General features: G+C 39.1%; 1 protein-coding gene across 4 annotated transcripts in view; it reads left to right on the plus strand.

Annotated features, from left to right (window-relative positions):
- Nucleotides 1-26,302, plus strand: part of LOC114662093 (monocarboxylate transporter 8-like) — a 1,225,996-nt gene that overhangs the window by 1,190,765 nt on the left and 8,929 nt on the right. For all 4 annotated transcript variants that reach the window (XM_051934371.1, XM_051934372.1, XM_028815421.2 and 1 more), the window contains exons 6-7: nt 42-270; nt 3,202-3,445. In XM_051934371.1, coding sequence (XP_051790331.1) covers nt 42-270; nt 3,202-3,425 — 453 coding nt within the window. In that variant the 3' untranslated portion in view covers nt 3,426-3,445. The remainder of the gene's footprint in view (nt 1-41; nt 271-3,201; nt 3,446-26,302) is intronic.

The following is a 26,302-nucleotide window of genomic DNA, read 5'->3' on the forward strand; positions in this document are numbered from 1 at the left end:
ATTTAAAGCATTACTGAAAATAATAATTTTCTCCTCCTCAGGTATTTTCTTTTTTGGTCCTTGGTCTCATGTCCATGATGATCCCTTTATGTCGCATATTTGAAGGAATCATTTTGCTTTGCATCTTTATGGGTCTCTTTGATGGCTGCTTTATTACTCTTATGGCACCTATTGCATTTGAGCTGGTTGGTCCTTCCCAGGCCTCTAAAGCTATTGGCTACCTTTTGGGTCTAATGGCAGTACCCATGACAGCAGGGCCACCTATTGCAGGTGAGTTTCGCGTACTGCAGGCAAAGAAAAATAATAATTATCACCATTTCAGTTTAACTCGCTGTGCATAAAAGTTAAACAAAAAACAATAAGTTCAAATGCATGTTGCTAACTAAATAGTGAAAACTACATCATACGTGATGAGTTTTAGGTTTTGATTTTTTAAATTTGTCATATGGTTTTGTTAGACTCTTTGCATATGTAGAACCTAAAGAAAGCAAACTGTATTTAGAGTATAGTGTGTATGAATGTACATACAGGTAGCATGTAAATATAATGTGTCACTTAATAAATGAAGGAACTGTAATGAATATGGTTGTACATTAGGTTGAGGTGCAATAAATCATTAATAGCAAAAGGCATTTAATGGCAATGAGGAATGTGAAATGAACAACAAAAAGTTGAATTTGATATAAGTTCCAGTGAGCTGTAATCTTGAAAACATTTAGTTGTTAATGTCCAAAGCATGATGTGTAAGAATAGATAGAAACCGCAAGAGTGTTGGGGCACCCTTAGACAAACCCCATATAATTGAAGAATGCAAAGGAAATGCGTATAAAACACAAAAAGCCTTTTCATGTGAGAGTCTCATGTAGTGGTCTGCCCAAGATGGCAGTTTTTCTAGTTATGCAGCAAATGGGCAAGAAAACAGTTCTAGGTGAGCGGACACCGGAGCATAGAAAATTGCACTGGCCATCACAGAGTTATAATGATGTGAAGGATGTCACTTCCCTCATTAACACTAGAATTCCTGAAGCCTACGAAAAATCTTGTAATCCGGCCCACCTTAAATCCCTTTGCACCTCTCCATCACCGTCTTTTGATTTGTAAATGTGTTGATCAGTACAAGCAGCAAGCAGCCTGCTGTTCCATCCCACATCTTGACGGAGCTCAACTCGGGCAAGAAGTTCTCCCAGCTCAAGCCAGGGCTCCTTATCTACTTGTGAGGTTCCTGGAGTTTTATAGGGTAAATAATACAGTATATTGTTATTTGAAATACATGCATTTCATGTGTGTTCTGTGTCTACAGAGATCTGTGATAAGTCTAGGATGAAATGCAAGGCAAGACATGCTGAACGCATACCTAAAGCAGAAACTTTTTCCATGTTATACTAATAATGACGTGAAGTGTATAATGTGTGAAGACTTTAATCCAAATATCAAATAAACACATGCACTTTTATTCAAGAATATAACCAAAGACAAAAACAGCATTTAATTTACATGTTGTTGTCAGTGAGTTAAATACCCAAGCTCAAATGTCAATTGATAGAGAGTTTACATGTATTCTTGAATGATGCAGAGGTAAGAACCGCTGCCTTATAAACAAAAGGTCCTGGGTTCAAGACTGGGTGCTTTGTGCTTTGAGTAGTGAGCTGCTATTATTTTTATTACTATAGTATAATAAAAAATATACATTTGATTTGAGTCTGTAACACCCAGTGTAAATTTTGGCTACTCTCCCTGTCTGGGTAGATGGCATTTATCTCCGTTCTTTTCACAAGAGCAGCGAAGACCACAGTGGCTGCTACCTGCTCAGAACTATTTGTTGTACCGGCAATCAAAGATACGATGTCCTGTGACCACTATCAGACTAGACAAAGGTAGGACCATAACAGCAGACAGCTTCTTCACAGCGCTAATAGACTGCTGCACCGCAACGCAGCTCTGCTTGGCACCAGAAGTAAAATGGGACTTCCACCTGCAGCTATAGTCACTTTAGTATGCGAGCAATTTGCCACGCTAGTGTTTAGATCTGGCAGTGTCATGCTGACAGTGTACGCGCCCATAAAGAAGAAAAGCCTTTGATTTCAGTCTGTAACAGCCAGTGTAAAGTTTTGCTACCTGTGAAAGACATCGTTGAACGGGTATAAGCAGACACACAATCGCTGGTGAATCATGTCTTTATGGTGTGTTATTGTCACTTGAATTTTTTGTTATTCAGTTTTATTCTTGAATAAAAGCACACTTGTTTCGTTATACCTTTGTGAAAATGTTTATTTTATATTCCAGTAACCACTTGAATGAGGTCAAATCTTTCTCTACGTCTCTCGTGCACACATTCATATATGAAAATGTCACTATTTCAAAACACTATGCCATTTGAACATGAGTTGTCCTTTGAACATGTTTTTTTTTTTATCTTGCCTGTACTCCATGGCATAGCATTTTCAAATAATCCAGTCTGATAGCGGTCATGGGACATCATATCTTTGATTGCCGGTACAACAAATAGTTTTGAGCAGGCATCAATTACAGTAGTACCAACTGTGGTTATCGCTGCTCTTGTGAAAAGAATGGAGATAAACAGCATCAACTCAGAGAGGGAGAGGCAAGTTTGTTGTACCACGTGAATGTCACTGAGAGAATAAAACTGAATAATAAAAAAAAAGCTGTAACTTTTACAAGTAGCCAAAATTTATACCAGATGTTATAGACCCAAATCAAATGTATGTTTTTATTATATTATAGTAATAATAATAGCAGCTCACTTCTCAAAACATCGAGCGCCAGGACTTGAACCTGCAACCTTTCAGTAATAAGGTAATAAATCTAAATTAGAATACAACTAATATATACTGTTGAAGGTCATCTGGTTTTGTTAACTAATAACATGGGTTAACTGTAACACAGTTTCTCTCTCTAGCTCTCCTCCCACTGGCAGCATAATTAGTCTACGTGACCAGAAACTGACATGTTAGCAACAGCTGTAAGAGTAAAGAAGATAAATTGTATGCTTTTATTCTCGGTTTTCCTAGTAGGCCTAAGATAAAAATCTAGCTTTCCATGACCCTTTAAAGATCAGTGATAAGGTATACAGATATTAACTGAATTAAGAGCTGAATTAAAGGGAAAAAAATCTGAAAATTGATGGATGAATGTTGATTTTTTTGTATCGCATGTTCATTAAACTATGTTTCTAAATTGCAGGGATACTGCATGATTATTTAGGCAACTACCATGTAGCATTTTACCTTGCTGGAGTTCCACCTATCATTGGAGGTACTGTACTTTGCTTTGTCCCATTCATCTATCAGCAAAACCTGAGAAGCCATCAGAAAAGAGATGTCAGCAAAAGTAAGATGCTGCCTTCAGACAGTGTTAAGAATGGGGACATCTTACCTGGACTCACTGAGACAGAGACACACCTTTAAATTTTTTTATATGATAAAAGGTATGTTTTATGAATAGTATATGTACTTTGGTAAGTAATGGTTTGAAGACGTTTTATTTTTGTCCCCAAGATTCTGAATAAAACAGCTGATTGATTTTCAATACAAACTTCATTAACCTCTTTCACTTCAATAGACATATTGTTATGTACAGCAACTGACAGTAGAAAAGGAAGATGTTTAAACATGGTACTGCCCAGTACCCAATATGTAGAATGATAATAGATTAGGAACAGTAGCAATAGTAACAGTACTAATAGTAATATTCAGAGATGGCAAAAGTACACAAGTTCGTTACTCAAGTAAAAGTACAGATATTTGCATAAAAAAAAGATTCTGGTAAAAGTAAAAGTACTCATTCAACTTTTTTACTTAAAGTAAAAAAGTACAGGCTCTGAAATATACTCAAAATATAAAAGTAAAAAGTAGCCTCTTCAATAACGATTGTACAAGCAGTTTCTGTTCAATGCTGACTGAAAACTCACAGTATATTAATACAGCTTGAAAAATATCAAATCACTGTAACTTCAAATTACCAACAAAACAAAAACAGTATACTGATAATGAACATTCACATTGCTCCAGTGCTCACTTTTCAATATCAGCATGCCAATTTTGTCAGAAATTCCTTTATTTTTAAAAAACTACCAAAATCTTTTATTCAACTTTTGTAGAAGCTGGTTCTTAAAGTTCTCTGAATCAAGGTGTGCACTTTTGGGTGTAAAAATCAGTCTTGCAGTGCTAAAAAGCCTCTCACAGGAAGCAGAGGCTGGTAATGGAGTGTTGAGCTTCAGAGACAACTTGCATATTGCTGGTGTGACTGGTCGCCACTGCTCTCTGGTAACTTTTTATCTTTTTTAACTTTTTTACGATTAACTTACAATCTAATGGACTAAGCAGCTGTTTTCATTTTCATCTCGGCAGATTTATTCGTTGAGTTTTATTTTTCAGTCATTTAAAGCTAGACTGATTTCTACCTTGACTGCTGATTTGGCTCTGTTTGGACTATTCTTAAGCATATCCCCACTTTGAAACTTACCTGGCTTTGTTCTCCGGATATCTGAGTTGTCTGCGTCTTCGCTTAGCATGTGGACTGGTAGGATATTTATTTGGTTCGTGTTTGTTTGGTCCCTCCTGTCGCTCGCTATCCTACCTGCGACAGGCCTGCTTCAGTACTCAGCTGCCGCTTTCGCCTGTCCGAGCCTCCGCTGACTGGCCTGTATCTCCACCCAAACATCGTATTTAACGCCGTTGTCAACTTCGGTCTGCTGGACATCCACTCACTCACGAGCAAGAGGCCTCTCATCCATGATCTCCTCACTGATTGTAAGTTTGACTTTTTCTATCTAACTGAGACATGGCAACAACCTCATGACTTTTCCCAACTTAACGAATCCACTCTCCTGGGGTTTGTTTACATCTCTCAACCCTGTGGCTCTGGCTGGGGAGGAGGTCTCGCGTTAATGTATCGTGAGAAATGGAAAGTCTTGCCATTGTCTGTTCCGGCCTTCCGTTCTTTTGAATCTCTTGTGTGTCAATTAAATGGACCTATTCCTACTATTATTGCAACTGTTTACCGGCCCCCTAAACCAAATAATGACTTTCTGCACGACTTTGCTGTTTTCCTTACACACTTATCTACTATTTCATCAAACATAATACTTTTGGGGGATTTCAATATACTGTACATATGGATAATATCAATGTCCCTATTACTAGAGACTTTACATCCTGCCTTGAGAGTTTTGGATTCCAGCAGCATACTGATTTTCCCACTCATTCCAAAGGACATATCTTGGACTTGATTTGCTGTTCTGGAGTTACCCCGCTTGATTGTACTGCGGATGAACTCCCCATAACTGATCATTTTCTTATTTCATTCAATGTTAAACTTGTACTTTCCAATACTAAGCTTTCCTGTCTCATGTCTTTCTGTAGTATTAAGAATATTAACTAAGACTCTCTTTCCTCTAGTATTGATTCCCTTATGGATATTCATAATTTATCCACTTCTGAAGAACTGGTGTCACACTATAACACTGGACTTAATGGTATTCTTAACTCTGTTGCTCCATTAAAAACTAGATCTGTTTCTTTCTCCTTTTCTGATCCCTGGTTCATGCCTGAACTTCGGCTTTTGAAAGCCAAAGGCCAGCAACTTGAACAGTTATATAAAAAAACTGGACTCTTTGTTCACAAAGAGTACAAAAACCATATACTTTATTACAAGGACTGTATTGCCCAAACTAAATCTAACTATTATATTCACATTATTTCTTCCAATGAAGGCAACACCAAGTCATTGTTTTCACTACTTAACAATATCACACAACCCCCCGATCAGTCTCTCTGTACGGATTCCTCCAGTACTTCATTTGAATTTCACCCACCAACTCACTCATTTTCCTCTTTTCAGCTTCCTACTTTCTCAGAAATCTCAGATCTTGTCTGTAAGTCTAAGCCATCCACCTGTCAACTGGACCCCCTCCCTACAGTTCTGGTCAAAGCCTGCCTCCCCTCTCTGGTCCCTCTTATGTCTGCTGTAATCCACTCTTCTCTCACTACTGATACTGTCCCTTCATCTTTTAAAACTGCTGCAATAACCCCAATACAGTAATCCCACGCTATATCGCGCTTCGACTTTCGCGGCTTCACTCTATTGCGGATTTTATATGTAAGCATATTTAAATATATATCACAGATTTTTTGCTGGTTCGCAGATTTCTGCGGACAATGGGTCTTTTAATTTCTGGTACATGCTTCCTCAGTTGGTTTGCCCAGTTGATTTCATACAAGGGACGCTATTGGCAGATGGCTGAGAAGCTACCCAACCAGAGCTCTTATTACGTATTAAATAAAACTCCTCAAATATATTGTGAGCACGGGGGCTGTTCGCACCCCTAGAGGATACGGTCGCTCCTCAAAAAACGCTGAAAGATTACCTTCACATTGCTCTCTTCCTTGCCGGGTTTACATGTGGCTACTTTGTCAAGCGATATGCTTTCTGCATGGTGCTTCGCATACTTAAAAGATCAAACAGCACGTATTGATTTTTGATTATTTGCTTTTCTCTCTCTCTCGCTCTGACATTCTCTGCTCCTGACGGAGGGGGTGTGAGCAGGGGGGCTGTATCGCACCCCTAGACAATACGGATGCTCGTCTAAAAATGCTGAAAGATTATCTTCACATTGCTCCCTTCCGTGCAGCTGCTTTGTCAAGCGGCATGCTTCCCGCACGGTGCTTCGCATACTTAAAAGCTCGAACGGCACTTATTGATTTTTGATTGTTTGTTCTTCTCTGTCTCTCTCACTCTCTCTGACATTCTGTGCTCCTGACGGAGGGGGTGTGAGCAGAAGGGCTGTTCGCACATTGGCCTAGAGGATACGGACGCTCCTCTAAAAAATGCTGAAAGACTACCTTCACATTGCTTCCTTCCTTGCATCTGCTTTGTCCGGCGGTGCTTTGCATACTTAAAAGCCAAACAGGCCTATTGGTTTTTGATTGTTTGCTTTTTTCTCTCTCTCTCTCTAACATTCTCTGCTCCTGATGCGCACTCCTTTGAAGAGGAAGATATGTTTGCATTCTTTTAATTGTGAGACGGAACTGTCATCTCTGTCTTGTCATGGAGCACAGTTTAAACTTTTGAAAAAGAGACAAATGTTTGTTTGCAGTGTTTGAATAACGTTCCTGTCTCTCTACAACCTCCTGTGTTTCTGTGCAAATCTGTGACCCAAGCATGACAATATAAAAATAACCATATAAACATATGGTTTCTACTTCACGGATTTTCACTTTTCGCGGGGGGTTCTGGAACGCAACCCCCGTGATCGAGGAGGGATTATTGTACTGAAAAAACCGGGTGCCGATCCGACTAATTTCAGTAATTTTCGACCTATTTATAATCTACCCTTCATTTCCAAAATTCTTGAAAAAACAGTGGCTATTCAACTTCATTCTCATTTATCTCAAAATAATCTGTATGAACAGTTCCAGTCTGGTTTTTGTCCCCTCCACAGTACAGAAACAGCACTTATAAAAATTACTAATGACCTTCTTGTGGCAGCTGATTCTGGTTTAATTACTATTCTCATCCTCCTTGATCTGAGTGCAGCCTTTGACACTATTTGTTACACTACTCTTCTCAAGAGATTATCTTCGATTGGCATTACCACACTCCACTAAATTGGTTCAGATCCTACCTCTCAGGCCGCACTCAGTTTGTTTAGCTTAAAACTTTCACATCCCAACCCACCGCTGTTACGTCAGGTGTGCCCCAGGGCTCTGTCCTGGGGCCCCTCCTTTTCATTATTTACCTCCTTCCCCTTGGTAATATCTTTCGTAAATATAACATTAGCTTCCACTGTTATGCTGATGACACCCAGCTCTATCTCACTAGCAAACCTACTGTTTCCTTTCCACCCTCCTCACTTATTGATTGCATAGCAGAATTCAGATCCTGGTTTCTTCAAATTTTCTTAAATTAAATACTGTAGAGTCTCTCTTATCTGACATAAACAGGCCAGCAGAACGTCGGATAAGCAAAAATGTCGGATAATGGGAGGTGTTAAGAAAAAGCCTATTAAATGTCAAACTATGTTATAATTTTACACATTACGAGCATAATACAGTGGAACCTCAGTTCACAAACATCTCTGAACACATACAAATCGGGTTATGACCAAAAAGTTCGCCAAACTTTTGCCTCTGTGCACGACCACACACTCGGTATAGGAACAAGCCAGTTTCCCTTTCGGTTTGTGCGCGCTGATGATTTCCGCATGTGTTCAGTCTCTCCCTGTGCATTCCCTGTGCAGCGTTAGAGAGAGAGTGTGAGAGAGAGACACAGACAGATACATGCACACGCAAGAGAGAGAGACACACGCACACACACGTGAGAGAGACACATGCACACGCGCACATACACACACACACGCACACGCGTGCATAAAAGACAGACAGACACATGCAAGAGAATGAGAGACACTCGCATGCCACATAATCCACTGTAATCATGTTTTACAACAAAACAACAGAAAAATTTAACTGAAAAAATTAACTTAGCAACAAAAAATAGACTACACTCACGCTTGCAACTTGCAGTTCTTGTTGCAGATTGATGCGTTTTTTTTTTTTTGCGGTTGGACGTCGCATAATACAGAATGTTGGATAAGCGAAGGTTGGATATCCAAAACTGATCATTTTTCATTTGTTATTGATAATACCTCTGTCTCCCCTTCGCCACAGGTTAAGAGTCTGGGTGTCATCCTTGTCCCAGTCCCACATCAATAACATCTCCTGGTCTGCATATTTCCACTTTCCACTCCCCACACAACTGTTATCCTTGTTCATAGCCTTGTCACCTCTCATCTGGATTATTGCAATTCCCTTTTCTTTGGTCTTTCTTGCAAATCTCTTTATAAGCTTCAACTGGTCCAGAATGCAGCTGCCCGCATCATTACTATAACCTCCTCTATTCATCATATCACTCCCGTTTTGCAGCAGCTTCATTGGCTTCCAGTTAAGTTTCGCATTCAATTCAAAATTCTTCTGTTAACTTTTACGGCTATCCACAACCTTGCCCCTCCATATCCGTCTGACCTCCTCCATGTTGCCATTCCCTCCCGTACCCTTAGATTCTCTTCCTCCATCCACTTGACTGTCCCCTTCGTCCATCTTACCACTATGGGGAGCAAAGCATTCAGTTGCTCTGCTTCCCAACTCTGGAAATCACTACCATCTGAGCTTAGAAATATTGAATCATTTTCATCTCACGAGGGATACCAATATGTGTGAACATATCCAAGAGCACTTTTGCGATATTTCGGGTGTCCGCTCGTCGCAACACTGCTACTTCTGGGTATCTTGTGGCGTAATCGATAAACACGACAATATACTGAAAGCCACTTTTACTTCTGGGAATCAGGCCAACAATATCTAATTCCACCCTCTCAATGGGGACATCTAAAATAAGCATTGGTTCAAGGGGTACCCAGGCGGGTCTGTGAGCAGAAACTATTTGACAGTCTGGACAGGCCTTACAAAATTGCTAAACATCCTGGCCCATATCCACCCAATAAAAACGTTTTGAAATACGTTCTCTTGCCTTTTCCACACTGAGGTGGCTCCCCAAAACGTGACTCTGAGCAATTTTTAAAACCTTTTCCCTATGCTCACTTGGTACTACCAACTGCTCGATACGTCCATCACCCAATACAATCAGAAATCACCAGATAAAAAAAAAACATCCTTAAGTAAAAATGTTTTTAAATTTGGGTCCTCTCTCTCCAGACACTAAGAGCCATTTGCGACGTGGGCTTGTCTGAATTCAGAATCCCAGTTGTTATCGGCTTGTTGTAGGCCAGAAAACTCTGCCTGGACAACAGTCTCTGCTTCTTCCATGTTTGTTGCGGAATCATGTTCGCCTCCCACTGCTACTGTGTCTGATGCAGCATCATACTTATCTCCCACTGCTATCTCATTTTATGTCCTGGTCTGTTTTGAGTGTTCGGTCTGGCAAGGCTGTTGGTGCGTGTGACAGCGTGGAAACGTTGGCCAGTTACCTCAGGTCTTCACTTGGGGATTTGTCCCCCAGCTCACTGAACAACTCTGGTTCAATTTCAAACCCGTTTCCTTGACTGTGGGGAGCCCCTCTCTATCGACTATGGGGGTAGGCGCTCCGCAGGTGGCCAAGACCCATGGGAAGAGGGCATTCCTTTTTCCTATTAGGAGTGGCCAGGATCAGGTGTTTGATATGGCAGTCCAAACCTTAAAGTTATTCCCTTTTAATTTCAGAGGGAGTAATACTGTACGAGAGAGTCTACACAGAGATAACTACCAGAGTCCAACAGTGCAGAGAGTTTCTGTCCAGCCAACATAATAGAGACCTTAAAATTGTCCTCCTGTAACACCTTGGGGGAAACTTGCGAGCTGCATACCTGGGCCAGACCGATAGCCATTGTTTGTGCAGGTTGGAGGTGACACTCCCACGCCAGAGGTCCCAGTTGATCACAGCGAAAGTTTAGTCCGCACTATGGTGTTCACACTCTGGCATCTTCTACCCATGATGCTGACAACTCTGAAGGTCTGTGCTGGCTGGATCGAAATCAGGGTCGAGCCTGGGTAGCCCCATTGTTTCCAGGTGGCTCGTGCACCCTCCAGTCTGCGGGTCAGATCCAGCAGCGAGCTGACGTTGTTCCGTAGCATTTCATCACAAAGGCTCTTGTCAATCCCTAACAGGACTGCATCAATAGCAAACTTCTTCACAATGCCCTCGAAAGGGTCTCCATGGATCCAGCTTTAAATTGGGTCCACTAAGCCCTGAATCTGTCCTCATACAGGGCGATCCAGATGAATATGCCACAGCCGCAAGCAGGCAGCCCTTGACCACTGAGCTCACAGCCATTCAGAGGTAGTCATAATCATCAAGCCTTTTGGGAGGGAGATTCCATATGACTTGGAGGGCTTCTCCGGTTAAAAACGGGGCCAAAATAGCTGCCAGGGCTCCCCTGTCCCAGCTCATCAATTTTGCCATACGTTCAAATCAGAATAGGAAACACTCAGGGTTGTCTGCGGGAGCTATCTTTGGCAGCACATCTCGTGATTGCGCTAAGACAGGGGCAGCTGTCAAAGCCTCATCTTGCTTTTGGTTTTGCCGTACTTCTTGGGGATTCATCGATGCAAGGACCCACTCCTGGTACCATGTGACCTGTGAGTCCCTGTCTTGCAACCCAAAACACAAAGCTGAGGCTCAGCACTTTAGCAAAACCAACTTTATTCAGCTTGAAAACGGGAACAGCACGGTTATTTATTGTAGTGGGATCTATCACTCTCCTATACACAGACACAGCAAACAGACAGGGTCGTGGCCAAGTGATACTGTTCCCTGCATTTATAATGTTCCTTGCATCACTCATCGACGACAGTTGCACAGGGCTCAGTGAAATAATTGGAGAAATATTAAGGACCTGTTGACTGTGTTTTATACTGGTGTTTTCTGTGAATTATTTATTTAATTCTTAACTCATAGTCTGTTCATTTAGATTTTATGGATTATTTATTTATTGAAGACCTAGCACTGCACTTATGAATACTTTTAATAGCTTTTAATAAAAGTACTTGGCACATTTGCACCAACCCCTTGCTGACTGTGTGCATCCTCATTTGCCCATCTTATCTCGGTTTACAACAATTGACGATTCTAGGTACAAGAGGCTTCTGAAAGAAACCAGGTGCCTCATCCACACCTCGGAGTAGGTGGAGGATAGTACCTCTACCCAATCAGGCAGTATGAAAGGAGCCTGAATGATAGAACAATGGAGGATCATGAGTGAGCACAGTATCAGGTGGCTTAGGGAGCCAGCCAGAGAGAGAAAGAAAGGAAACAGAGCAGATGCTAGTCTTATGGTGGAATGAAATGGATGGTGCTCCATGAGGCAGATTGCTACCTACCAGTCTAAATGGAGGTGCAGGTACAATGGGTGGTGGAGTCCTCCTTAGAGATCCAAGGGACTCTGAGAGAGTGAAAAGGAAGACAGGAGGACAGCTGACTCCAAATGGTTCGGCAGACAAAAGACTGGGGTCAGCCAGGAGGACAATAACTGTTGCTGTTTCCGAAAGCTGAGCAAGCCATAGAGTCAGCTGAGGAGACAGGAGAGAGGAAGAGGAAGAATGGGAGAAAGATCAAGCACCCAATGACAGTTTTTTATGCTTTTATCTGTGGATTATTTATTTAGTTTTAAACTCATGGCCTGTTCATTAGGATTTTATGGGTTATTTATTTATTGAAAAAGCTTGCACTGAACCTTTGAACAATTTGATTGGTTTTAATAAAAACACTTGGCACATTTGCACCAACCCCTTGCTGACTGTGTGCATCCACATTTGCCCAGCTCATCTCAGTTTACAACAATTTACGATTCTGCGTTCAAAAATGTCCTGGAAGCAACCAGGGGGAGTGGAGCTGACCCATGTACATGCAGTAAAAATAGTGTTATGTCTTTAATTGTTTCTCCTAGTTCCTTGACTCTGCACTAGCTTATTTTCTATTTATATGGTTTCACAGTTTCATTAGAAGCAAGTGTGAAAATTTTTTAATCTTTATGTGTAAATGGTGACATCTGAGCTGTAATTGTGTTTAACTACTTGTGTTTACCATTATGCATCCCAAGTGCATCAAAGTGCAAAATGTGTTTTGGTGAATGAGAATGTGTTTAGAGTTTTGAAAAAAAGGTGAATCAAATGTGAAAATTGTTTATAACTAGATGAACGTTGTTTAGAGTTTTTCCAAAAGTGTGATTGATTCAATAAATGGCAACAGTTTTGTTTTGAGAATGAAGTCTAGTGTTTCAGCAAGTGGGAAAAACAGTAAAGACACAACATTTCAGTTGTATAACCTTAATCAGATTCACCATATGTTTATATGTTTAATTATTTTGACTTTGTAATTGGGAAAAAATTCACGCTTTTACATCAGAAAAAATTATCCCACAAAATATATACACATTTACTGATGCATACGTTTTGAAAGAAAATAAGTAGAAAATGCACATGAATAAATATATGTACTGTAAATGTAAATAAAATATATGAAGCAAATGAACTACATGAATACAATAAAGATACATAGTGTAAAAACAGTTTAAAACAAACAGCTGAGGAAACAACTACAGCAAGGCAGACATACACAACAAATAAAGCAAAACATGTCTCATCAACAATTACATATTTATACTGTACATCACTGGAGTCCAGCTCAAGCACTCTCTGAAACTGAGCTCAGCACTCTGCTGTCTTATTAGGTTTTTTACGTTATTTCATTACAGTACTATATGTAAAGTAAGTAGTGCAAAGGAATGAGCATTTTCACCAGTCACAAGTGTACTTACCTGCACATACTTGGGATTAATAAAGTATCTATCTATCTATCTATCTATCTATCTATCTATCTATCTATCTATCTATCTATCTATCTATCTATCTATCTATCTATCTATCTATCTATCTATCTACTGATACCTCAGCGCTACCCACTTAGTATTTCTTTCAGATGGCACTCTCTAAAGTTGCTTCACTCATATCTTTCTCTTAATCTTGTTTCATGTAGAAATGGCACTGTGAATGTTTGCAAATATGTAATTATTTCCAAGAATAATCTCACACATATGGCAACGTAACACAACCTACATGTCCCTGGGATGTGGCAGAAAAACCCATGAAGAAGACATAGGGAGACATGAATAGAATGTACAAATTTTACACACATATCTCCAGGCAGAATTCCATCTCAGGATAATGGATCTGTGAGGCAAAAACGTTAACCATTTTGCAAAGGTGTTTTCACCATTTAAAAAAGATCTTAAAATATCATCGAAAACCTATGCAGTTATCACTGCAATTCTCCATTAAAATTGCCCAGACAATGGAACATCTGTTACATATTTGTAGTTACATACCCTGATGTTTTTATTACATTTTGAAAGTACAGATACAATGTAACTATCTAAGTACACTTGTTTTTGGATCAGTGATAAATTGTTACATTGTAATTATATAAACTGTGGAATAACAATGACAACTGAGTAATTAACTTTAGCGTTACTTTGTTTTACACAGTAAGTACAGAGTAAAAACTTATAGTTACACCGTACTTATACAAGTAATTACATAGTAGTTACAGTGAAATTATGGTTTTCCTTTGTCTTCTTTTATGTCCTTGTCCTCATCTTCTTCTTATCCTCACACTTCTTCCTCTACCTCTCTAAGCAATATTTGCCTCCATTATTGTCCATACAAAGAGAACTAAGCTGTTACCTATTTATAGTGCTTATGCAATGCCATCTAAATGACGAAGTTAGCTGTGTTTTCAGACTTGAGAGTTAGGTTTAGGCAGTTGGCCAGTGAGTGTGCTTTTTTGAATGGCAGTGTTTTCCAAATTAAAGAAAAGGAGACGAGTCAAGTCAAGTCGATTTTTTTGCCATTTCATTCCTATACAGTTAGCACAGTACATAGTAAAATGAAACAAAGTTCATTCAGGACCACAATGCTATATAGAAGATAGGACTACAGGATAAGCTACTGTACACAATTCAGCGTAAAGTTCATGTATGCAAGCATTGGCAAACATTGCAGGACAGTGTAAATTCAGACAGTGGTACAAATGAAGACAGTGCAGTACATTTATGATATCTAAACATACAAAAAATAGCAGGTTATGCCAAAATGTGACAATATATTAATAGAAGGGACAGATATAAACATGACATTGGAAGTAGGAAGAACGTAACAGTATAATAATAAATCTAATAATAAATATAAAGTCACGATCTAGTTGAGTGGAGAGGTGTATGTGTGTGTGCTCTCAGTCTGGTCTTTGCGTGTTTAGGAGTCTTATGGCTTGAGGGAAGAAACTATTACATATTCTGGTGGTGAAGGCCCTAATGCTTTGGTGCCTTGTTCCAGAAGAGATTTCAGTTTTTTTTTAATTGTGTTTGAAGTAAAGAACTTTGTGTAGTGTTTTGTGTAATGTTCATTTTGAAATTGCAAATGTTTACAGTATTGTAGACCAGGTTAAACCATTTGGTACATGAGTAAATGGTTTCAGTAACTGTACCTCAAGTACCAGTTTTTGTGTGTTCATTATCAGAAAAAAACTGTTAAGTGCCAGGAGCCAAATCAGATTTTTTCCTTCCTTTCTTCATATTGTTATTTTGTTTAAATTATTAACCCATTTGTGTATGAAATGTTACATGCATTAAAAGAACTTGTAAAAGATCCTTAACCTGTCTGTGATTGGAATAGGAACCATAAAACATTGCAAGACTAATTTGAATTAGTTAACTTAACTTAATTTTTATACTTCTATTGATGCAAAAGGAAACAACATTTTTTTTTGTAAAAGCAATGTCTCTGGAAAGGCGGTTTATAAGTTATTGTGTTGGTTTATATTAACCATATTTTGATATATATCATTTTTTTTTCTTTCAAAAAATCTTGCATCTCATATTCAACATGTAAGAGGTATTGTCCAGTTAAGGAAAGACAGCCTATTCACAAAATTAGAAAAATGTAAGTTTCATAATACAAGTTTTAACCCTAAGTCATAGACAATTCAAATTTTAAAACTACCCTAGATTCAAAGAGACCTAATTCTGTCTGACAAGTCCTATGTTTTATTGATTGTGCCAGTAATATCTGATGATTATTCAACCTCTTCATCAAATTGTATCTCAATAACTTTTCCCCAACTAAGAAAACTTTACTGAAATTTGTTTGGAAATTTGTTTGAATGGTGGATGCTCAACAACCATTTTACAAGTTAAAACCACATTCACTACTGCACCTATTCTTAGACATCCTGACTGGAAATGTATAGTTGAAGTTGATGTATCTAATATTGGACAAGTGGGTTATCTTGTTCATGGCAGTGGTGTACATTTTGATTTCTGCATTTTCAAACAATTTATTAATAAAGAGTTTGGCAGAGAGTGTGGCTTGTGACCCGCTTGCCTACAAGTTGACTTTTCCAGATCATTTCAGAATGCATCCCACTTTTTATATTTTAATCTATAGCCAGTTTATACTTGGCTTCCCAGATTTTTTACATTGTATTTCTAGGTCTGTAGTCCCCCTGTCCCCACAAAGTTAGGATGGATGATGATTTAGAGTATGAAATTCAGTTTTTGCCACCAATTTGTTGTACATTCCTTTAGTGATAATTACAATTTTACCGTGTGTTTTTCATGGCCATAGCCATGTTGTGATCTGTTGAGGTGCAAATACTGCTCTTCTGTGATCAGCATGAGATAGTCACTCAGTCCTATACATGGAATAGTACATGGTTTCTGTCTAAACGTGAAACATGTGCTCTGTAATAATTAAAAGTGGAATTGTATGAAGAGTGACAGTATTGTATGATTACACACATATTTTCCTTCCAGAATGTTTGTATGATGGAGCACACATGCTGTATTCCCTGCCTAGCCTCTGCTGTTGCAAGGCCATGGTTGTTTACAAAGTCCAAAATTGTGTTCATTATTTCATCTGAACCACTCAATGGCTTTGTACTTTTTTTTTACCTGCTCCTCTGTTCTGATGTCTTGCCCTCACAATTGCACTATGCATCCTTACGTCTCATCATCGTACTCTTGTATTAGCAAACAGTTCAGTGTTCAACAGGACACCACAACATTAAATACAAAATGACCGATATATTCACAAACTTAAATCAATGTTTACTGTAATCACCCACAAAAATAATTGATATATAGTACACATATTTGAATAGTTAAGTATATTCTAACAGTGTATTATAGTATAGTATATTCATAGTACTGTATAAAGAATAATACCTTAAATAATATTACGTGCCTTAGGTAAAAAAATTAAATAATCAATACTACAACAAAAAAGAACTATACATTATCCTGCCTGTAAATGTAGAATTCCCCACAAGTTCTCATCAGCATCACAAACAAGGTATTCTCTTGCAGGACCCCAATATCAGTAGCTTCACAGTGATGGATCCACCCTTGAAATCTTTCTTGTGTAATAATTGCATTACATCCCCTTAGGCCAGAGACATCAGCCTCTTTGTCCTATAATGTGCCTTCCTCTGGGATGTCTTCTGACCATTACAGTTTGCATCCATTGTTTCAAGAAGACTTATTTGGTGGTATGGGTTCTAGTCATATATCTTCCAACACTAAATGGACAGTAATTCTCCAAATGGATTTAGGAATTAGGAGTATAGTGGAAGAAAGATGCTTTATATGTATGGGTGATTATTGAATCATTCTTGGATGATCCTTGCATGGTGAACACTGATATTATCCCTTGTAAAACATAAACAGTGTGGTGTGAGGGCCTACGCTGTCTCTCTGATTGTAGGTATATAAGGCCACACATTACATTGAGAAATTCCAAAATTAGTGCTATGTTATATGGACCTACTGAGAAATGGTGATGCACAACTCCCTGTAGACTTGTTACAGCACACATAGTTACATTACAGCCAGAGGTGGGTACAGTAGCCAAAAATTGTACTCAAGTAAGAGTAGCGTTACTTCAAAATAATATTACTCGAGTAGAAGTAAAAAGTAGTCATCTTAAAAATTACTCAAGTAAGAGTAAAAAAGTATTTGGTGAAAAGATGTTACATTTTGAAAATGATTTATTTTTTAGAAATGTTGTAATAAGACAGACAAAAATATAAAATAATGTGCAAATTCTGCTATTTCCAAATAATAAAATAAAAAATGAGTAAAAATAAATAACATCTTTGCAAAATCTCAGTTTTTCACAACAGCTTTTAAAGCTAGTACCTACAGTAGGTAACATGTACCCTGTATGTTTAAACAGTGCAAACTACTTACAGTGACAAGATATATTGTACACTGACAGTATAATACTGCGTATTCACTTACCCTCCAAATAGCACAGCTGATAGAAAATAACATTAGAACAAGGCAGCTTGTGCACATACAAGAAGTCTCACTTTACCTTGACTGTCTGTGTCTGTGCATGTTTAGTTGAAACGTGCTTGTTCTTCACTCAGTGAAAGTGATGGTTAAGCTTCAGCAGGAGTTGGCTCTCATTTTTCATGTATTCTTTCTTTCCCTGTCCGCTGTCTGTGAGAAATTTGTGCTGCTATGCTGCCACAGTTTGTGTGTGGTCATGTGACTGCAAGGCTACGTCTGATTTGTGAAACGGAGCCATGTGATTATTGTTGCTACGTCTGATTGGTGAAACAGAGTCTTGTGATTATTGTTGCTATGTCTGATTGGTGAAACGGAGTCATGTGATTATTGTTGCTATGTCTGATTGGTGAAACAGTCATGCAGTTGATCCACTGGCGGCTTCTCTCTGGCAAAAATATAGCGTATATAATGGGAAAAAAGTAACATTTCAAGTGTTGCCCAATGTAGCAAAGTAAGAGTAGCGTTTCTTCTTCACAAATGTACTCAAATAAAAGTAAAAAGTATGGTGCAGTAAAACTATTCTTAGAAGTACAATTTTTTTAAAAAGTTACTCAAGTAAATGTAATGGAGTAAATATAACGCGTTACTACCTACCTCTGATTACAGCCCCTTAGGCTAGAGACATCAGCCAATGCTCTTTGTCCTATAATGTTCCTTCCTCTGGGATGTCTTCTGACCAAACTGAATCCAGCAACAACGATCAAGATATATTCAACTCTTTCAGTATTTGCATCAACCTTTAGTATCCTCTGAATGAAGACATGAACATCTTAGAACAGTAACCACAAAATTAGTGATAATGTAAACTGCTGTAGAGTGATATATTCACTTGAACATAATTGCATTGCATTTCTTTTACATTCTTGGAATTTCTCTCAAAAGCGATATTATATATTTGCTTCATGCTCATCTTGTGTCTTCTCAGCACATGGGCAATAATGGATATTGCACACGCTTGATGTTATGGAAGATACCATTGCCCTCTATCACGCATGTTTGGATTTCTCTTAGTCTTATTTATGGCATTATTTGCCAGCAACATGTTGACTACTTCTCCTTCTTGTTCTTCATTGAAGAGACGGTTTCTTCTGCCACTGGATGGAGGAAAATATTTCAATACAGCATCCCCTAGACATAGAAAAACCAGGTATTGTGCACTTTAATAAGAACAGTTTTCAGTGTGACAGTAACAGCTTAAACCTAGTGTCACTGCCCAGCTTTCACACTATGGTTGATAACATTGTCAACCACAGTAGCTCTCATTTCGTTGGAAATCATTTTTTGTACAGTATTCCTTGTCCTTTGCATCTCCCTCAGCTTCTATCTCCTTGTGCTTTTTCTTGTTCCATTCTTTATTACTTCCTTATGCTATCCTGTGAGTTATAAATATTAAAAACAGATGAGATATGAGTGCTTGATTTTGGCTGTTTGTGCTCAAGCAGGTTATGTGTGCTTTTCTGCAGCAGCCTACTGAGTTCTGGTTGGTGACTAACATATTGTTTTTACAGTAAATGAGACAGATGTCCTCAGGGAGAATTAGGGTAACTGTGACAGTGCCGGTCAGCCCCACACTACCAGGTCCTTCCAGAGAGCCTCTTGAACCCGCTACCGCCACTAATGTACCTGAAGGAGGAGCTAGTAGACGAGGACACTCACACACAAAGCAAGGGCTAAATGCATAAAAGTGCAAAAGTGCTTTATTAAAATAATCCAAAACAAATCAGTGTCCAAAAGTGTATTGCAAAAATGTTTAATAAATAAATAATCCAATAAATAAAACAGCAATCTTGGAGTTTAAAAACAATTCCATACACAGTCCTTTAAAATGAGGTTAAAACACAGGCACAGGTTAAAAATATCGTCCCTAAAAACAGCTGGCTTCCCAGCTTATCCCCAAGCGAGGTCTTTGAGCTGAATTGACGCTTGAGAGTACAGCCAATTTTCTGCGCTCTTGCTCCTAGCTTTGGGCCACTTTTGCCATCTCTGGCTCCTGGCAGGGTAACACCCCGAGCCTCTGATTCCCACTGCCAGGCTCACATCCCTACAGTCCATAGCACCACCCACAGGATGCCTCACTGAGCCTTCCATTAATCCTGCAGCTCACGTTGCCTTTCTCCTGGTCTTATGTGGAGTCGTTCCAACCAAGCAACACACAAGTCACTCAAACTTTCAGGTTGCTCAGTCGGAGTAGCCATCAGATACTGAGCATCGCCCGCATGCTCCCTCAAAGGACCGCCTCCCGGCTACCTCTCTCAAGCTCTCTCTCCCATCCACACGCTCCCTTTTCCTCCTGCCTTCTTCTTCTCTTCCATCTTTTAACCTCTGTTTCTTTATTTCTTTTCCTTTTTGTCATCCTTTCTTACTGTTCCAGCTCCCTTTTTTTGCCTCTGTAGGTGCAGCACTTCAGTCACGCACTGCAGAAAGCCAGTGAAGCAGTTGAGATAAAACGCACCCTCACATGCAGGCACGTCTCGCCTCAATTACTCCACCAACCTCCTGCAGCTGCGTGAGCATGCCCACCCACAGAGATCGGGCCGGCCATTCAATTATTTATTTATTAAAACGGGCTCTTAACTATTAAGCCTCTTGACCTACTGTTATACTACAGTAATACACTGAGATGTGTGTTTAGTTTTTTTGCTAAATGAATACATTATAATTGCAAATTTTGTTTATAGTAGTGACAAAACAGTGTACAATTCTGGGAAGTCAGCATGAGCAATTGCCTGCTTAATGTAATGAGAAGTGAAGCAAAATGACACCTTTTATTGGCTAACTGAAAAGATTACAATATGCAATAAAGGCAGTTCAGGCCCCTTCTTGGTTTACATCCTGCCTGAAGAAGGGGCCTGAGTTGCCTCGAAAGCTTGCATATTGTAATCTTTTTAGTTAGCCAATAAAAGGTGTCATTTTGCTTGGCTTTTCTCTATATACACTAGGAAAGAAACAAAACCTTTAAGTAGGTCATCTTCAATGTCAAAAATTAACAGACCCTTCCAGGCTGTGAATCATTTAGTAGGAGAGAGAAGAACAATGTATAGTTAAGATCTTTGAAGTTATTGATCAGTTTCCCTTACAATGTGGATGAGTGAGAGAGATGTAAATAGTCCTCATATCTGGTCATAAAACTCCTGTCTCTATTTAATTCATGTTGTAATGTGTTAAATTTTAGCATTATTACTTAAAAAAACCTCACAGTTTTCATTGCTGCTGAAGTGAGATCTTGCAGGAACATCTCTATTGCCATACTTGATGTGAAACAACAAGCTGTTATAATAACCCCACTAATAAATCTACACTAATACCAGAACCTGGCAGAAACTCCATTCTGGACAATTATATAGACTGCTTCTGAGTGAGAGTCAAAAAAGGAATCCTAAAGAGACAGCAAAATCATATACAAATCATCACTAATCATCACTAAGGGAAAATACAAAGATCATTATTAAACCAGCAGACAAAGGGGGTTATCATGAACACATCTGACAATATACAGGAGGAACAAAGGCACTACACATTATTACAAAATACAGGAAGACCCCACATATCCCTACAAGAAGGAACTAAAAAGACTGTAAGTAGCTTTCCTCTTGACATCATGAATCATGAAACATGTAAGCAGTTTAATTCCTAAGAACCTCAAAATGGGTTACTTCTACATGCCTCCTAAGATCCAGAAAGAAGGGAACCCAGGAAGGCCTATAATCTCAGGAGTTGGTTTACTTACAGAAGGTGTTTCAGGATGGGTGGAGCACATCATTAAACCCCTCACCCACAATACAACCAGATACATCTGAGACAACACTGATTTCCTAAAAAACTGTCTGCTATAGGCCCCTTTTCTGGAGGAACCTTATTGTCCACAGTGGATGTTGAGGCACTTTACACAATCATCCCACATGATGATGGCATATTGGCATGTGAAGCTGTTTCCTTAAACGGCATTAGCTCTCTGGAAATGTCTTCTTTTGAATTGCAGCGTTTTAATTAACCTGAATTTAAATAATTATAAATAAAAAAAGGTATTATCCCCACCCCTCATGCAATAAGACGGTTAAAAGATTACACGAGAAGCATAAAGGATAATCTAGCTCTTTACTGACGGGTTCACGTGGTATTACAGACGGGAAGCCTATGACAGACTCTTTTCAAGCATGTGGGTGGCTTGAACTACTCAGTCTTGCCATCTTTCGTCGCCACGCTGAAAGGATTTTCACCGGACAGAAGACATAATCTTCTGCCCGGCCTCAGACGGAAGACATACTCTTCCGCCCGGAAGCTTCAAAGTGTTGGCCATAGGTGTCCATTCTTATATACTGGTTGCTCCATGTGCAGGCTCCTTGGCTCCAAATCCAAACAAGGTCAGGACAGGACTCAAACCCCACCTTCAAACATACAGGAATAGCACAATGCCTACATACAGTTCTCATTCTCCCAACAAGGAAAGAAAATGGTGTGCTGACAGAAGACAGAAATATACTAGTCTGTCTTTAGGCTGACTATTGAATTCTCCAGTTGTCCTTTGGCTCTCTAGTCCTGTGCTTGGCTTGGCAATTCTAAATACTGATGCAGTGCCCCTATGTGCCATACTTGGTCGGCCTGTATGAATGAGTCTATAACAGTGGGCACAGAGAACAGTGACATTAAACTTAATAAAAAACATATACAGTAATCCCTCCTACATCGCGGGGGTTGCGTTCCAGACCCCCCCGCAAAAGGTGAAAATCCGCGAAGTAGAAACCATATGTTTATATGGTTATTTTTATATTGTCATGCTTGTGTCACAGATTTGCACAGAAACACAGGAGGTTGTAGAGAGACAGGAACGTTATTCAAACACTGCAAACAAACATTTGTCTCTTTTTCAAAAGTTTAAACTGTGCTCCATGACAAGACAGAGATGACAGTTCCGTCTCACAATTAAAAGAATGCAAACATATCTTCCTCTTCAAAGGAGTGCGCATCAGAGAGAGAGAGAGAGAGAAAGCAAACAGTCAAAAATCAATAGGGCTGTTTGGCTTTTAAGTATGCGAAGCACCGCCGGACAAAGTAGCTGCGAGGAAGGGAGAGGAGCGTCCGTATCCTCTAGGCCAGTGTGCGAACAGCCCCTCTGCTCACACCCCCTCCGTCAGAGCGAGCGAGAGAGAGAGAGAGGAAAGCAAACAATCAAAAATCAATACGTGCTGTTTGATCTTTTAAGTATGCGAAGCACCATGCGGGAAGCATATCGCTTGCAAAGCAGCCACATGTAAGCCCAGCAAAGAAGGGAGCACTGTGAAGGTAATCTTTCAGCGTTTTTTGAGGAGCGGCCGTGTCCTCTAGGGGTGCGAACAGCCCCCGTGCTCACAATATATTTGAGGAGTTTTATTTAATACATAATACACGCTGTGGTTGGGTAGCTTCTCAGCCATCTGCCAATAGCGTCCCTTGTATGAAATCAACTGGACAAACCAATTGAGGAAGCGTGTACCAGAAATTAAAAGACCCATTGTCCGCAGAAATCCGCGAACCAGCAAAAAATCCGTGATATATATTTAAATATGCTTACATATAAAATCCGCGATAAGAGTGAAGCCGCGAAAGTCGAAGCGCGATATAGCAAGGGATTACTGTAGTATAACAGAAGCGTACCTAAAACAACATGATTTACCAATGAAATCAGTTATACAAATAATAAAATACACTTTGACACACAGTTTATTCTAATTTGGACAGGACATCTGCTTGAAACAAATGGGGACTGCAGTGGGCTCTAAGTTTGCACCTCACTACCTACATATGGCAAAACTGGAGGAGAACTTTATGCCAATGTACATCTTAAAATCAATGTTGTATCTCTGTTACATAGATGACATCTTTATAATCTGGACCGTGAGTGAGAGGGACCTCCTCCATTTTCATAACAAATACAATTTTTTCCACACCAACATAAAGGCTAAAGCTAAATTACACAAAAACAGAAGCCAGCTTCATTGATACTACCATTCACATGAAAGATAACACCCTTGTGACATCTATTTTTCACAAACCAACAGACAGATGGACATACCTGAGAAGTGATAGCTTCAATGTCAAACATATAAGGTGCTCCATCATTTGCAGGCAAGCAGAACGGAACAATCATTTTTGCTCAAACCCAACAGACGGGGATAAGCAATTGAAGGAGCTTAGACAAGATTTCATTAGACAAGAATATACTCCCAAGACAACAGACACTCAAATAAGAGGAGCTACTACCATACCCAGAAACAATCTTCTGGCATATAAAAACAAAGACAACAAGAACTGTATCCCTCTTGCTGTGATCTATAACCCACACCTTGAAGTACTTCACAAAATTATGAAAGAACTTCAGCCGATACTAGATAATGATGTCATGCTGGGAGATGTATTCCCAGAACCTCCTCTCGTGGCATATAGACAATCACCAAACCTGCATCAGCTGATTGTCAGAACCTCCTTGAGTGAACCAACAGAAAAAAAGTGCATCTCCCTACCTATAGAAAAGATGTAAATCATGTGCTCACATTTATAATATAAATCGTGTAGTTACACTACAATGCTGACAAGAAAATTGCATATAGGAATCATTTTCTTGCAGATCATGTGGTCTGCTTAATTTTGTGTATGTAATGTTCCAACACAGCATTCTTTGTGGGGGAACTGGACAAATACTCAGCAAAAGACTGAATTTACACAGGTTCCACATTAAGCATGGCAATGGAGATATTCCTGTAGGAGCTCACTTTAGCAGCAGTGAGAAGGACTTCAAATTCACAGTGCTTATGGGCAACTTCAAGACACTGCAGGAGAGAAATGAATGGGAAGTTAAACTGATGCTAAAAATTAACACATTACAGCATGGTTTAAATAGAGGCAAGAGTTTTATGATCAGATATTTGGACCATTTACATCTTGCTGACTGACCTAAGTGACTTGATCCACATTGTAAGGAAAACTGATCAAATCTTCAAAAGACTTTGTTGGACAGTTATCTTATCAAAAGATCTTAAATATACATTGTTCTCCTCTCCTGTTAAATGAATCATAGGCTGGAGAGGTCTGTTTATTTTTGACATTGAAGGTGACCCAGATAAAGGTTAAGTTTCTTTTCTAGTGTATACTGTATATAAACAGAGGAAAGTCAAGTGTCATTTTGCTTCACTTTTCATTGCATCCATAATGGCTAACAACACAACAACACCCTACTTCCACCCTACTTTGTTAATTTTGTCACAGTGTGTATTCTATTGAGAAAAATTAAAAACATGTGCCATTAGTTCATCTAAGACAGGGGTCTCCAACTCTAGTCCTGGAGTGGTACTGTGGCTGTAGGTTTTCATTCTAAACCTATTCTTAATCAGTGACCAGATTTTGCTGCTGATTTACTTTTTTTAATTTTAATTGACATTTTAGGATACTGTCCTCTAAATTGTGTCATTTTTTTCCTTAAACTGCAAACAAGAATGAGATGTGAAGTGAGCCAACAGATGACCAGCTAAGTGTGGGCCTCAAACGTTAACTCCAGTTTCTTACTTAGAAGCCAATTCTTGTTGTTAATAAAACCTGTTATTTAACTGCATGGCTTGTTTGTGCCCTCATTCTGCCACAGCAGACATATCCAAAACTGCTGATTTTCTTTTTTCTAAAAACAACATTAAAATGCTTTAAAGACCTGAGCAGATCATCTTTACTGAGACCTACACCTTTCTTTATTTTTCATATATTGTATGAAGGACGCAGGTTGCTGGTCATGTGTCAGCTTGTTTTACATCTCATTACTATCTGACTGCTAATTAAGGACAAAAAGAAATAGTAAAGGAGTCTGATTCTTAAATAGCAAGTCAATCAAAATAAAGGTAAAAGAATTCATTAGCAGCAAAAACTAGTCACTAATTAAGAAAGGGGTTAGAATGAAAACCTGCAGGCACAGTAGCACTCCAGAGGCCTCATATATAAACAGTGCGTACGCACAAAAATGTTGTGTACACCCGTTTCCACGCTCACATCGCAATATATAAAAACTAAACTTGGTGTAAAGCCACATACATTTTTACGCCAGCTCAATTCCTGGTGTACGTAATTTTTTTTTTTTTGCAAGCTGGCGGCTCCCAGCATTAAAGCAGTGCTACCGTTCCTGTGTGGTTTCCCTTTATTTTTTAGATTCACATCCCTGACGCGGCTTTATGAAATACATTGACATTAACCGCATATTGTATTTTAGTTCAAGGCATCTGATTGTAATCAACCTGTAACCAAATAATTGTGCACCGAATGGCAAAACTATTCCAAATACCACAGCCTCTTTAGCGTTGTTACAATTAGTGCACCAATCGGAGTATTTTAACCCAGTGTATCTGAGTGTGGAATCACAGCTGTACAGCA

The sequence above is a fragment of the Erpetoichthys calabaricus genome, chromosome 12 (assembly GCF_900747795.2).
Source record: "Erpetoichthys calabaricus chromosome 12, fErpCal1.3, whole genome shotgun sequence".
NCBI classification, from domain to species: Eukaryota; Metazoa; Chordata; class Cladistia; order Polypteriformes; family Polypteridae; genus Erpetoichthys; species Erpetoichthys calabaricus.